The sequence below is a fragment of the Ruditapes philippinarum genome, unplaced genomic scaffold (genome assembly GCF_026571515.1).
Source record: "Ruditapes philippinarum isolate M1 unplaced genomic scaffold, ASM2657151v2 ctg6814_1_1_1_1, whole genome shotgun sequence".
In the NCBI taxonomy this organism is placed as follows: Eukaryota; Metazoa; Mollusca; class Bivalvia; order Venerida; family Veneridae; genus Ruditapes; species Ruditapes philippinarum.
This window is the reverse complement of record NW_026856353.1, coordinates 82,974-98,108: the sequence shown is the minus strand read 5'-3', so window position 1 is coordinate 98,108 and position 15,135 is coordinate 82,974. Positions and strand designations below refer to the sequence as shown.

The window sequence follows — 15,135 nt, the reverse complement described above, 5'->3', positions numbered from 1 at the left end:
TTAATATGCTACATATCAACGCACTTTGGGTTCCAGAGGTCTAAAGGTGTCATCTCAGTTCCGCTTAAATACTGAGTACTGACTTATTTTCGATCTGCGACATTGAAATATTTGAGGTGTAGTGGCAGTCAATACTTTATAAAAGTTTCATTAATTTTACCACTTGAAATATCTAAAAATTGTGTTCATATAACAAAATTACGGTGGCATAAAAGTGACATTTGCATTTTTTTTAGTTTTGCATACATATTTTTTCAGTTTGCATACATATTTTTTCAGTTTTGCATTCATATTTTATTTTAGTTTTTCGTACATATCTTATTTTTGTTTTTTGTACATATTTTAGCCAATCAAAACAGCCTTCACATCTCATAACAGCCCATAGTTGAGTATTAAACTAGCACAGTGGTTTGGTAACATTTCGGCCCATTTTTTAATCGACCCAGTCGTTTTCGGCGGGCAAGTCTGGTTGCGGCCGACCCTTTTCGATCCATTTTTTTTAAATTATATGTATTTTATATAATTTTGTTTTTTATTATTATATACTATTATATTAGTGTCTATTGGAAAGGGCTGTTGATTGGTGATCAGTTATTATTCCATGAATATGCACCACTCAACCCCGACCCCCTGAGAATAGCGCTGGGCATTGACTTTAAACCAAGCCGACCACTGGTTGAATCTTCGCCCTGCTTTATGCCCCGGAACAGCGCAAACATCAAAACACGATTCTTTTTTAACCCGCACTCCCCCGGGGGCAAGGGAGGTGGTGTATTACAATATTGCACAAGAAAGGATCTAAAAAGGTCCTTATATTCCGCTGATTTAGAAAAAATGCTTAAAGCTCTTAATGATATTTATGAAGCTTGGGTCAATTGTTTAGCACATCCAGATAATGTGCAGAACTTATATGCCAGGTGTGTCGGCTCAAGGTCGGGGTCACACCTACAGGTCAAAGGATTAAGACTTTGGTTCCATGTCCGATCCTTAACACATAAACCCCATGAAGGATTTTAAGGCACCTTGTGTAAAATATTAACCACATCGAGACCATATGCAGAACCTTTCTTTGGGTTACCGCGGACTATATATATACTAAAAAGTGTTGTTTTTTGATACCTCCAAAAATGAAAATGTTGGTATTTGCAAATGAAATACTGTAATTTAAAGATGGCGAAGTGTTTGAAAATGGTGTTTTACAAATGGCGTAATTGTCCAAACCTCTACTTTGCAAATGGCGTCATGTAAAAAATGTACGAAAAAAAACAAAAATAAAATATGTACAAAAAACTAAAATAAAATATGTATGCAAAACTATAATACAATATGTATGCAAACTAAAAAAGAATATGTATGCAAAACTATAAAAAAGTATGTATTCAAAACTAAAAAAAAAATGTACGTCAAAAAAAATAAATATGTACGAAAAACAAACAAAAAAGTATAAAAACAAAATGCAAATGACTCTTTTATGCCACCGTTCAAAATACTATAGTACAGAAATTGTGTATTCCTAAACTTAAAAGATGCTGAAAAAAATATCCCTTATGAAAAAATATACATTATTAAGCTTATCAACAAACTTAAGGGTTTTTGTAAGCTCTGTAACAACCGTTCGCCAGAGGCTTTTTTATGGGAAATCTTAGAGCAAACATGAATTTTATAATGTTAAAATAATGGTATCAGAGAAATGTAGTGATAAATGTGAAATTATCTGTCATAAAAGTAGTCAAGACAATGTAGTGTTTGACTTCCATATAAAATACTAATTTACTATAACTGTACTCATCATTGCCAAAAAGCAACATATGAAAAAGATGGTTCAGGTAATTGGCCAATGTGTATTTTTTGGATAATATAGAAGAACATCAAAATAAAAAAGCTTTTAAGAAAAACAAATAAAAGCATAATGGGCCTTTAAAACGTTATTTTAACCCTCGGGGGGATCGATACCCCACAATCCCCTCTATACCCACAATCAGAATTTACATTATTCTGAAGATCCGCTCTTTATGTGCGACTACTTAAATAGTATTTAAATATATATACTGCCTGTACGGACTACTACTTAAAGCCGCATCTACACCTAGTCAAGTTTCTTATATGTCACATTTAGCTGAATAAATTCAAACATATTATCAGGCACATTTTTTACTAAAATGTCTTACTAAATTTCCATGAATTTATACCTTTGTCTATATGCTAAGACTATCATATTTCTATGTGTTAATAAAAAATAATGCATTTAGCTAAAATCAATGGAGTTAATGAAAGGTGTACATTCTTTTAAAATAAATGGAAAATTTGAGAAAAAATATTTTAAGCTTAATAATTGATACAAATATTCTTTATTTGTTGATTTATTTGGTGAACGTTCTTCACTTACTAATCAAGACCATTTAAATCCCAATTAATTCTACTATAATTCAGGGCACATGTTTTGCGTCTATTTAATACTTTGATTTTTTGTTTACCATTTGCTTTGACTACAATATATTATTTAAAACATAATGAACATTAATTTTCTATGACCCCAAAGTGCGGTCGTTTGCCTGATGTTAAAAAATGCATATGTACATGTTTAACGCACTTTGGGGTCGAAATTGGACCCCAAAGTGCGTAACGCACTCTGGGGTCGGACCCCAAAGTACGTAACGCACTTTGGGGTCGGACCCCAAAGTGCGTTTGACCCCAAAGTGCGGTGTTACATAGCCCTACGTCTTTGATTATGTAAAAGTGACGTTCACAAAAGATTGCAACCAATGACTGAAAAGGTTTAATGGGTCTTTAAGAAGCGATTATAACAGTAATTTTGCAATCGAATGGTAAATGTCTGGACGGTGATTTTGGTAAAGTCGTTTGGTCGTTGCAATTGTCATGTCACGTGATCAAATATTTTGTCACAAGTTCGTTTCACAAATCGATTCTCTTGTTGTTTTGATTTTTTTTTTTTAATTTTACTTCGTAGACATAAGTAGGTTTGTTACATTGGCTAACTATTTAACAATGTAATACTATATTAGAAATAAAGTTTTATTTCCTGTATAGTGCGTAGTACAAGTAGTATTAGTAGAGTGAAGATTGGTCTACTCTATTGTACTTATGCTTACAATCTTAACATGTCTACATGTATGTAAATGTATTAAAATGGAGAAATTTGAAATAATTGAAATAAAGAAAATACACCACAGTTAAACGAGGAACATTTTCATCTAACCAGATCTATAAAAACAAAACTAGATTATCACCGTTCTAATAATGAGTTAAAATTTATGAGTGCTCGTCCAATATGGTGTATACAGCTAGGTAAACCACGGTTAAACGTTCTTTTTCTTTTTTCCCCTTTTATGGGGGGGGGGGGGAGAGAAAACACATTGAATGTTTTATTTTCAGAAATAAGAACGTTTTATATTATTTGTACATTTAAAGCAAGTGACGTAATGTAAAAAGAAAGCAAATTCGTATGGCCTTGACCTTGACCTTGTTTTATTTATACTAGCCTCTATAGATCCGATCAACCAGGAATCTGACTGTTTTGTATTGGTAATAAGTACACACGGAAACGAAATCGATTTTAGTGATCCCAAAGACAAATCAGGTAAATGAATGTTAATTCTTTGAAAAGCAAGTATTAGTGGCAATTGAATTTGTTTTCGATGAGTTTCTGTACAAATTTTTGTATAATATTTCTTTAGTATTTTTGCATGAAAACCTTAAAGTCTTAAAATATATCACGACTGTGTTACAAACACTTCTTTAGACTTACTAATGCTGACATGTTGGGGTTTTGAAAATTCATTAAAGGGTAGCGTGTTATGAGGATACGTACATTATAGGGTTTGTACCTGTGTATGAGTGCAATAGAATCGTTATTGTACTTATCAATGTATCATGACGCCTTTATTTCACACCATTTGTTTTAATTTTTTTGACAGAATGTTATTAAGTTCTATAAAGTATAATATGGAACTGATATGAACTTTGTGCGGAAAATGAAAACGATGCTAGACTAAGTAAAATTTTATAGGATATGAATTTTTTGGACTGCGGAAATTTAAACGAGGTTAGACCAAGTACAATAGTTATTTGATGTGTTATATTTACACACAAAATGAAAATGAGGCTGTATTTATAGATTTTATCCAGTTATGATTTAAACTGGAAAGTGACATGTGCTAATGGTACCATTAATAAGGTCTGAAATGAATGTTAAATGATACGCTACACGCAGTAAAAAAACATATTAATTTTTTTATCATTTTATTGGGACTAAACTTGTACATAAAGATTTTAAGATACCCACAATTTTAATAAAGATTACGCAGGAAACCATATATAATTGTTCTGGTTTTACAAATAGGTAAGACACCGGTGTGGAGGAATGTTATCTTTGGAGAAGATAAGATGCCTGTATTGGTTGACGACATTGTTAAAATATTTGATTGTGCACTTGGATTGAAGGGAAAACCAAAATTGTTTTTCATACAGGTAACCGTTATCACGGTCTAGTAACCGTAAGTGCTGTAGATTTTATTTTAATAAGATAATTTTAATACCTACACATAGAAACTACATAAAGCATTGTCCAAATCGGATTCTGAAAATGACATATGACCTGTTCTTCACCCTTTTCAGAAAAATATTCTTTGCATGTTTTAGTTAAAAATCTATTCGCTTTCAACGTTTCATCTGCATTCATTTTTGTTCGACCTTATTTCTTTTTGCGGGGCAGCTGATACATTTGTATGCAGAACGATTAATTTCGTTAATTGCGCTATACAGAACTGTAGGTGTAGAACTCTTACAGGTAAAATGACTGGCTTGCCGGTGGTTCTGTGTTCCAAGTTTTTGTTTGGGGCGTTCATTGGATGTCGCCCGTCCTTGTTTGGATTTTTGTTTTCATATTGCTTAGTTATTTGCTTTATTCATCTTTAGTTGATATACGTATACTAGTATTATTGAACATTTAATACTTATTTAAACATTATATGCTTTCTTATTCACCAGGCTTGCAGGTCGAGACAAGAAAACCCCGTGTGCAGTTCAAAATATGACTTCGGTCACTGGATTTATTCCAAAGTAGACGTTACTGAAGACGTAGATAACTTATATGGAGATATAAAAGGTGGAGTGATTTAAAAGATACTATTAAATTTTGATCATTAATTTAGAGTATTTGATCATTGCATTGTATTTGATTTTATTTGTTTTGCAATATCTTTCCAAAAAAGCTGTATTTTTGAAAAAATCAAAACAGTTAAAAAAAATTACAGCCCCTGTACATTAAACTTTTCATTTAGAGTTTTTTTCAATTGAATGAAGTCAATCAAATATGCACGAAAAGGATATAACAATAAATATTACTGTTACTGCATTCGTTTCATTTTTTACTACTTTTAACTAAAGTTCCAACACTTTCAAGGAAATACTTGTTTCTTAATGCCTACGTAACCAAACAAATTCCTCACAAATGATTAAACACATTAAATTTTATATTTATGAATAGTTATCTGTTATCATTTTCATGAATTGGTTTGTGTTTCTTGAATTATGCATTAGTTCGTTTGTATTTAGACTCATAATTTATTAATATAAATATAAATAATTTATATTTTCATGTATTTCATCTCGGGAATTAAATTTTAAAAAAACATTCATATTTTATGAATTTATTAACTTGTATCGCTGATAAGTCATCATTATGTTAACGAGGCAGGGCAACTTAACAACTCGTTTTAAATGTACTTGACTGTATACTTGTAATGCAAGACGTTTTAACACTTACTGTAAATAGTTTGAGATAAAGATAAAAATATAAAAAGTGAACCATTAAAGCAGCCAATTCTCGGTGAACCAAAAATAAAGTTTGTATAATGATATATATTTTAGAAAAAGCATTACAACATCCAAAGCCTGTGGAAGACAGCATGCCAGGTAGTTCTCTACAAACAAAAAAGGACGAAGAAAGTATGTCGACAGTCATAATGCGTCAGATGGAAGATGGTCGAGGCGATTTAGAGGAAGAAACTTTCCTTGAAACATCTTTTGACATTATCCCCATCAACTGTCCCGATGATTTCCTATTTATGTATCCTGTTATGCCAGGTATTTTAATTGTTAAAATTTATTACAATAAAAAGAATTTTAAGACAAGAATTTTCGCGTTACTTTTGTCAGCCTTTTTTTTTTTAATAGTTACAAAAATAGTCTGTTTTCAAGAAGTTGTCAATGGTTATCGGTATTTAAAGGGATTAAAGGTATGTTAGAAAAGTGACAACAATTTTTATACAATTTTTATACTCTTGTGTCCGTACGTAAGAAAAACGATTACATAATAGTGGTCAAAATAGTATAATAAATTCACACGAAACACAGTCATTATTTACTCGATAAAATGGTATTAGCAAATAATAAAGTTCTTTAGGAAATGCAAGAAATATTGTCAATGAGTGTTGGGTTGGAAATAGAATACATAATCTGGTCTTTTTTTAGGAAAATCAGCAATCAGCGATTCCATGGGCTCCCTTTTACTTCAATTTATGTGCAAAGGTGAAAATGTGGAAATGTTGATCAAGGGCAATAGCTTGCTACAGTATCTGACTTATGTTAGCCGAGACATGGCCGCCGCCGAATATCTACCAGATCTTGAGATGACTTCTGAATCAGAGGAGGACAGAATAAAGAGGCTAAGAAAATATCTATCGCATAGTATAAAAAAGCTGAGTGAAGACAAACAACTGGTTATTAAAGAGCTTCGAGCAAGTCACGCTGAAAACATAAAAACAAAAGATGACCCAATACTTGTTGAAAGATATTTGAACGACAATTTGGAAAACTTTACCGTAACAGAAATGCAGGGACTTCTGAAACACCTGATGCCTTTAAAGATGTGTGCATGCATTATTCATCGGCTTAGAGGAGATATTTTACTCACTCCCAAGAGCAAGAAAAGCCCGATGGCAAAACTTTTAGATTATTTCAGAAAAGTGCTGAGCCCCCGCCAGAGTAGAAAAGCTCAAACGTGAATCTATTTATGTAGACAACCACCATTAAAATTGTACCTTTTTAACATTTGACAAACGTGACGTTTGAATTTTCCAATACAGGACTGCTTAAAATTCATGAACAATTTACAAGACAAAATTAGGGAGATACCTTACGCTATTTTTCAAGGAGAGTAAATTTCCTCTGTCGATTGTCGTATCTGGCTGTTCCATTCATCAGCCTAGTGTCTCCAAAGTAAAAACCAAACGAGTTTACATGAAAAGTTCAACTTTTAAGTGTCGAATATATCTTTAATTTCAATTATTAATTTAACTATTTAAACTTACGTATCACTCTGGATTGTATAGTGTTATTCTGTTAAAGTTTACATATATCGGCACATTTTGTTCAAATCATTTTCTCTTTATCAGTTTCCTGAAGGCATATATTAGCGAAAGAAATTGGTGGTTATAATATATTGATTTTAGAACTGTCATGCAAATTGCCATATATGAATTACATTTCATATAATTATCTAATTCTAGTGCAACTTTTCTTACTAATTTCCAACAAAAAAATACCTATATGTTTAAGCTATAAGTATCTCGAATTTTAATGCCTTAATTAAGTGAAGTACCTTTGTAAGATATTTTCAAGAAAACTTAAAAAGGACCCTATATTAAAAAGTAGCATTGAAATAAATGTAAAAGTTTTGTATTGTATTCTGATATCGGTAAGATTTGTGTTACTTAGATTTTTTTAAACTAATTCCAAATGCCAGTTAATAATATAGTATTTGTTCGTACATATATAATCATTTTCTAGTTGTGTTATGCTTGAAATGAAACACAATTTAAAGCTATTTACACTAAGTACACATGTATATTAAGTTTATGTAAACTTTTAATGTTGTGAAACTTATTGTTTATAAAATGTTTCTTTTCATTGAAAATATGATCTAATCGCACCATTAAATGCATGTACTAATGACGTTATTTTTAATTATGACGTACCATTTTTTTCCACTGTGTATATTTATTATTTGTATATCAATATATAAGTGATGGAACCGACTGCTGTGTACCAACATCTCCATTTTATTTCACCATTATACCGGCATGTAATGTATAAATCATTGAAATCTAAATGTTACATGGAGATTATTGTCATTATTGGAGAGATCAAAACGGCATACATTTTTGCGTTTCTTATTGAAGTTAATGAATCTCATTTAAAACCTAAAATCATCAGAACCATTCTACAATAAAATGTTATGCTCACTCTCCGCTTCATAATACGACTTTATTAAAACGAAAATATACATGGAGATGAACAAATCGGTATAAGGAAAAATCGGAACATATAGTTTACGTTAAATTAAACACGAGTGAAGAGTGACAGTTTTTAATCCTGTGAACTGTATAAATTAATTTTTGATTTCTGAAAAGCAATTTACTATTTCATGTTTCGAAAAATAAGGACAGTAAACACTATTGCTACAATATCCCTAATCACCATCATATGACCGACTAAATCCTGTACCGAAATTTTGCTGCCGAATTCGACAAATCAGATATTCTTACTTTTCCGTAATTTGAACAATAAAACATATCTGACACAGCTGCAAAAATACCTCTCGCATGCTTTTTTTAAAAGGAGCAAACTTGTATAACGATACAGACTGTCGTGTAGCGGTAACACCAGAACATGATTTTGTGATTTTCCATGCTACTCCAACATGGACTTGATATATAGATGAAAAACAATATACCGGTTTAAAATACATGTATCATTAAATCAACAAGTTTATGTGATAAAACTAAACAAAACAACATTACTATCCATAAACTAACAAAATTAAACATCGTGACTACGTGACAACCTGAGGAAATAATTAATGGCATCAAGCATATGGCATGAAACTAAGAAAATTTCTTGGGTTTAATGTCATATGCTTGGGCCATTTATCATTGAAATAAAATGTAAAAATAATATACAGTAAAAACCCTCAATTAAGACCACCATCGGGTCTGGACCAAAGTTGTCTTAATTGCGGGGTGGTCTTAGTTTTTGGATATTCTTATCATTGCTTACACACGTTATGACCAGGGCGTATTTTAGTCATTTTGTATGAACAAACAATTAATATGTATCTTAACCTTCAAATACAATATGAAAGTATGTTAATACATCTGATGAGAAGAAAACTTATTTCTGAAGAAATTTTTTAATATCAAATTTTCTTTGCTCTGATTTCAATATTTATTCTGTATGATGTACATAATTCAAAAAATCATGTAAGACATTATTTTTTCACAAAATAAATGTGCATACAGCACAATTAAACCTCTCTGAAATTAACTTTCTCACCTTTTTCATGAAATATCCCATAAATAACAGTTTTGACACCTTGTGTAATCAAGTGTCATGCCTAAGAGCAATCAAGCAGATAATAAAAACATCACAACACATTTAAGATCTAGGAAGGTGTTGATTTTAATATCAGTGGTCTCAATAGAGAGGTCAAATAAAGAACAAAATAATGAATTGGGACTGAATTTGGTGGTCTTAAAAGTGGATTAGTGAGGTGGTCTTAATTCTGGATTGACATAAAGAACAGAAAATTCCGTAGAATCTCTACTAAAGACCACCTCGGAATTAAGACCACCCCGCTTTTAAGACCAGTTTTTAAAAGAACGGAATTTTCTGTTCTTTATGTCAATGGTGAGAAAGTAAATTTCAGAGAGGTTTAATTTTGCTGTATGCATATTTATTTTGTGAAGAAATAATGTCTTACATGATATGTGATTTATGTACATCATACATACTAGTAATTAATATTGAAATCAGAGCAAAGAAAATTTGATAATTAAAAAATTTCTTCAGAAATAAGTTTTCTTCTCATCAGATGTAACATTATAACATACTTTCATATTGTATTTGAAGGTTAAGATACATATTAATTGTTTGTTCATACAAAATGACTAAAATACGCCCTGGTCATAACGTGTGTAAGCAATGATAAGAATATCCACAATTAAGACCACCCCGCAATTAAGACCACTTTGGTCCAGTCCCGATGGTGGTCTTAATTGAGGGTTTTTACTGTATAACTAAAATCATTTGATTATAGATAAATCAAACTAACAAGAATAGATGTAGCATTTCATACAGATGTAAACAGATAGATATTTACGGGAATCAAAATCCATCCTGACTGGCCATTTGTGATCTTCATCCTTACCATTCATTTTTCCTAATTATAATGCAAAATTGTAAACATAAAGTCCAGCTCACAAATTTATGTCCAATTTTTTAAATGTCCCGTAGTTCTTGTGATAACTCTGAAGATGTCCTAGCTTTCTTGTGATGACTTTTGTTACTACCATTGTGTACCTTGCGCTAAATCACGGCACATTTTAGCGTTTTCAATATTCAAATTATGAAACTCAATACGCTTATAAATCCTTTGCACAAAAAAACGGATATATCATGTTGGTTTTAGTGTATTGTAGTACAAAAGATATTATTTTCAATGTTTCATTTCGTAGACCGGAAAAAGGATTGGTCTAGAGCAGTGTCTAACGTGATAAAATAAACCTTTGAAATCAATACTCAAGCATGGTGTCTTCAAGTATACATTAAAGGACTTTTTGTTACAATAATGCAAAGATTTGGAATAGAACACCATCTAATATACGTTCTTCAAATTCTCTGAGATCTTTTAAAGATAAGTAGAAAAGACTATTTTGCAAATATAATAAATATCTTTATAACGCTGTCATTAATATAATACTAATAAAAAAACAAAATCTAAATGGAAGAATTGTTATTTTTTTATGATGTTTTGTGTTTGTGTTTCTATATATTGTTAAGAAGACCACATTTAAAATAAGGTATGATATTTGTTTTCTACGATGGTATATCTTCATGTGTTACCTTCTATTCTTTGAATGTGCTCGATATTATTATACAGAAACTGAATATGAGCCGTGTCATGACAAAACCAAAACAATGGGTTTGAGACCAGCATGGATCCAGACCAGCCTGCGCATCCGGCAGTCTGATCAGGATCCTTGCTGTACGCTATCAATTTCTCTACTTGTAGTAGGGTTTGTAAGTAAAAAGTATGGATCCTGATCAGACGGCGCAGATGCGCAGGCTGGTCTGGATCCATCCTGGTCGCAAGTCCATTATGTTGGTTTTGTCATGACACGGCTCATATCTTCTTGTTTACCAGTTGCGGAGTGTCGATCCTGCATCAAAACAACGCTTATGTACGCAAGGTATCCGACACTGTTGGAACTTGCGGGGGAAAAGTACACGAAAGGAGTTTAATCGGATCCCACACCTCCCACACAAAATGATATTATATATACGTGACAAATAATTGTTAACATTTATAATAAAACAAAATTTATTTATGTTACACAATAAGGTTGCGGGGAACGTGTGGTGCGAAAAACTTACTGGTTCAATAAAAAATTAAAAACTCCTACACATCCACACGGAATTCAGATCGTAAAACAACATAAACGATGACGTTAAGTTGGCGGAAATTTTATTACTACATTGATAAAACCTGAATACATGATCTCTAGAGTAATTTAACGGTAAAATGCTTGATAATATTGAAATAAAGATTACAGTTAAGGATATTTGAGTGATAAAGTACAAAGTATTACAGTGTGTTACATACAACATGTAAATAAAACGTAAACAAAGGGTAAATTAAGGTAAGGCAATACTCAATTAGCGGTGCACCACATCATTTGAAACTATAACATAATCCATATAGATAGTTTATGTAGTTACTGTATGAAATATAAGATGAGTGTATATTTTAGTATTATTTACCTTATTATATTAACCTTATCAAATTTCGCATTTATAAAAACATGATTATTTAAATTTGGGCCAAAAAGAATAGATAAATGCTTTAATTTGTCAAGTGATTTTCATATTCAACAAACTATTAAATGTATAAAACTACGGAATACCGTAAGGGCCATCTTGGTTATACTTCATAATCCAATGAACGACAATCTATAGTTAGATGACGACAATACCACAGTGCGGTGACGACAGTGCGATAGTGCCATGGCGACAGTGCGGTAATGCGATAGTGCCATGGCGACAGTGCGGTAATGCGATGACGACAGTACGATAATGCGACAATGCGATATAACGATTGCGACAATGCGATGGCAACAGTGCGATAACGCGATGACGACATTGCGATAATGCTATGGTGATAATGCGATAATAATCTCGTGTTGTCGCCATCGCGGTATCGTACTGTCGCCATTGCGTTATCGTCATCGTCACATTAAAGTATAGATAAGAAATTCACGGCAAAATAACATATTTCTCTGGATATCTAATTGGTCAGCAGTTGTCACTGTAAGTGTAACTAGTCAACAGCTTATACATAATGTTTAACCCTTACCTCATATAGACGTGTTTTCACGTTATTAACCCCCTCCATCCTTTTTGAGGCCTAAAATGCCCACGTTATTAACCCCCTCCATCCTTTTTGAGGCCTAAAATGCCCGATTTAATCCCAAAACATGATCACTTTTGTATTTTAATGAATACAGACATTTTTTACAAAATACTCACGCGGTAATTATGCATTACTGTAGCTGGTCAGCAAATTTTACTATACATGTGTACGTTTAAGTGGTCAGTAGTTTCTTGCATAATGCACAGTACGTTAAAATAAAACTATGAAAACATTCGTTATATAGTGTGGAAATATCATTTAAACTTGGACTGCAAATATTTAATATTTCACGCGTTTCGATAGTAATAGCGTGAAATTATTGTCTATCGCGTTACGCATTCAAAAGGGTGAATACTGGTCAGTCGTGTTTAATGAATCGTGACTTAACTCAATATGTATATTGTAATGTGTAAAGAGGGTCATTCTACCAGACGATTTCACAGAGACACGTTGTATAAATATTTTACACTTCCAATTTAGCACGTGGCGGCCGTTGCGACTCGGGATGGAAGAAAGCAGTATTTTATCTAGTTTAGAGTCTTTGTTAGATTCTAGACTGCAGACATTTGAGAAGAAAATAAACGAAATTTCACAAAATCAAATTTCGGCGTGTACTAGTGGTACTTATGTGTTCAAGAAGAAAGGCCACGAGCAACAGTTTATGGTGAACGCTAAAGTTATGGATAAAATGAGACAAGCAGACGGTTATCTTGCTACCATTACTGAGGAAGATTCGAATTCGTCTGCTAGCAGTGCCAGAGAAAAAATTTCAGAAGGTATGGACATTTTGTCACATCGTCAAAAATGTTTAAAATTGGCCGACAGTTCAGAGCATGGTTGGCGTGTCGTACAAGAGTACGAGTCTCATCCATTGGCGGAAAACTCCGACGATGAGAAGAAAATCTACAAGGCACAAATTCAAGCAGATAGGAAGGTTCGTCAGGAACGTCGAGTACGAGCTAGACGCTTTTCACCGTACCCTGCTACTAAAGCGTCGCCAGCTTCAGATAGTCGTCCTCCGAATCAACAGACAGCAAACAGGAAACCAGGGCTATGCTTCAAGTGTGGGAAACCCGGGCATTGGCGGGCAGAGTGCCGCATGGACTTGCAGGCTGATAAGAATGGCAATACACAGATAAGTATAAATTATGGTTCATTTTTGTTAAATGGAGTTGAGGAGTCTGATAACTTTAATATTGAGAAAATGAAGTTAAGCTATAAATGCTCTAATGATTTGATAAAGAATGTTTCACATATGTCTGACAATGATAAGATTTTAGATAAAGTAGTGTCTCCGGTTGGGAGATTGCATAATTGCATTAAGCACTGGCAAGAGGCGGAGCCAGGTGAATATATTTTAAGTGTAGTTTCAGAAGGATATAAGTTGCCTTTTAAAACATTACCAAAATCTGTTGAACTTACAAATAATAGGTCTGCCAGAGAAAATGCTGCATTTGTTTCGAGTGAGATTCGAACCCTTCTCACTAAAGGTTGTATAGAAGAAGTTGCAGAGGCACCTTTTGTGGTAAACCCGTTAACTGTTGCTTATAATAGGCATGGTAAACCGAGGTTAGTCTTAGACTGCCGACATATTAATCCAGATTTATTCAAGTACAAATTTTGTTATGAAAGTCATGACTTGGCGAGACAAGTCTTTTCAAAAGGTGATTTTCTGTATACGTTTGATATTAAAGGGGCGTATCATCATATTATGATATTTCCCCAACATGCAACTTATTTAGGTTTCTCATGGACAGAATTGGGAAAGAAGAGATATTTTGTGTTTCGGGTTTTGCCGTTCGGTATATCTACCGCCGGATATATATTTACTAAGGTATTACGGGTAGTAATCAAGAAATGGAGAAATTTGGGGATGAAAATCATTTTGTTTTTAGATGATGGTTTAGGTGGTGCTAGCTCTCTTGAGATGGCCAGGGAAAACAGTATTTTTGCTAAAAAAGATTTGATTAGTTTCGGTTTTCTGTTAGCCGAAGATAAGTGTCAGTGGGAGCCGATTCAGCAAACTATTTGGGTAGGCTATCTTTGGAATACATGTGAGGGTGTGCTGAAAGTAACGCAAGAAAGAATAGATCGGACTGAATCATTATTACAGTTTTTTATTACTTCTGTATGCAAGGGCGTAGTTTTGTTTTCGGTCAAAAAGGTAGCATGTTTAACGGGTCAGTTGATATCGATGATGAGTGTTTTTGGTTCGGTAGTAAGACTCAGAACCCGATATTTATATGAATGTGTAAATAGCAGAGCAAGCTGGAATGCTCCAGTCAAAATAAGCAGTGGTGCATTTGATGAGCTTATTTATTGGCGTGAACATATTAGAAATTTGAACAAGGGTTCGTTATTTTCTGAAATAGGTGATACGGCATACGTCTTTGTTGACGCCAGTGGAGCTGGAAGTTGTAATTATGCAAACGTCTTTGTTGACGCAAGTAATGTAGGTTTTGGGGGTTACATACAGGGTGTTGCAGACAGCGATGTAATCGGTTCTTGGTTAGAATCCGAGAGCATTTTGAGCTCCACCTGGCGTGAGCTCGAGTCTGTATATAGGGTTGTACTCTCAAATTTACCTTACTAGTATCTCCATGGTAGAGAAGTGTTGATAAACACAGATAATAAAAATGTGTGTA

The 15,135-nt window shown here is 33.0% G+C and overlaps 1 protein-coding gene across 1 annotated transcript; it reads left to right on the top strand.

Moving 5' to 3' along the window:
* The first annotated feature begins 4,367 nt into the window (after positions 1-4,367).
* Positions 4,368-10,802, top strand: LOC132746273 (uncharacterized). The gene is made up of 4 exons (XM_060735377.1): positions 4,368-4,488; positions 5,008-5,125; positions 5,890-6,105; positions 6,493-10,802. Exons 1-4 carry the CDS (start codon positions 4,405-4,407, stop codon positions 7,023-7,025), a joined length of 951 nt encoding a protein of 316 aa, XP_060591360.1. The 5' UTR covers positions 4,368-4,404; the 3' UTR covers positions 7,026-10,802.
* Positions 10,803-15,135: the final 4,333 nt, after the last annotated feature.

Bases quoted from the DNA above. Each gene is read 5' to 3' on its own strand.
- LOC132746273 (XM_060735377.1), top strand. From the start codon at position 4,405: ATGCCTGTATTGGTTGACGACATTGTTAAAATATTTGATTGTGCACTT. The intron at 5,126-5,889 runs GTGGAGTGATTT...TATATATTTTAG, and splicing joins CTTATATGGAGATATAAAAG to AAAAAGCATTACAACATCCA. The intron at 6,106-6,492 runs GTATTTTAATTG...GTCTTTTTTTAG, and splicing joins TATGTATCCTGTTATGCCAG to GAAAATCAGCAATCAGCGAT.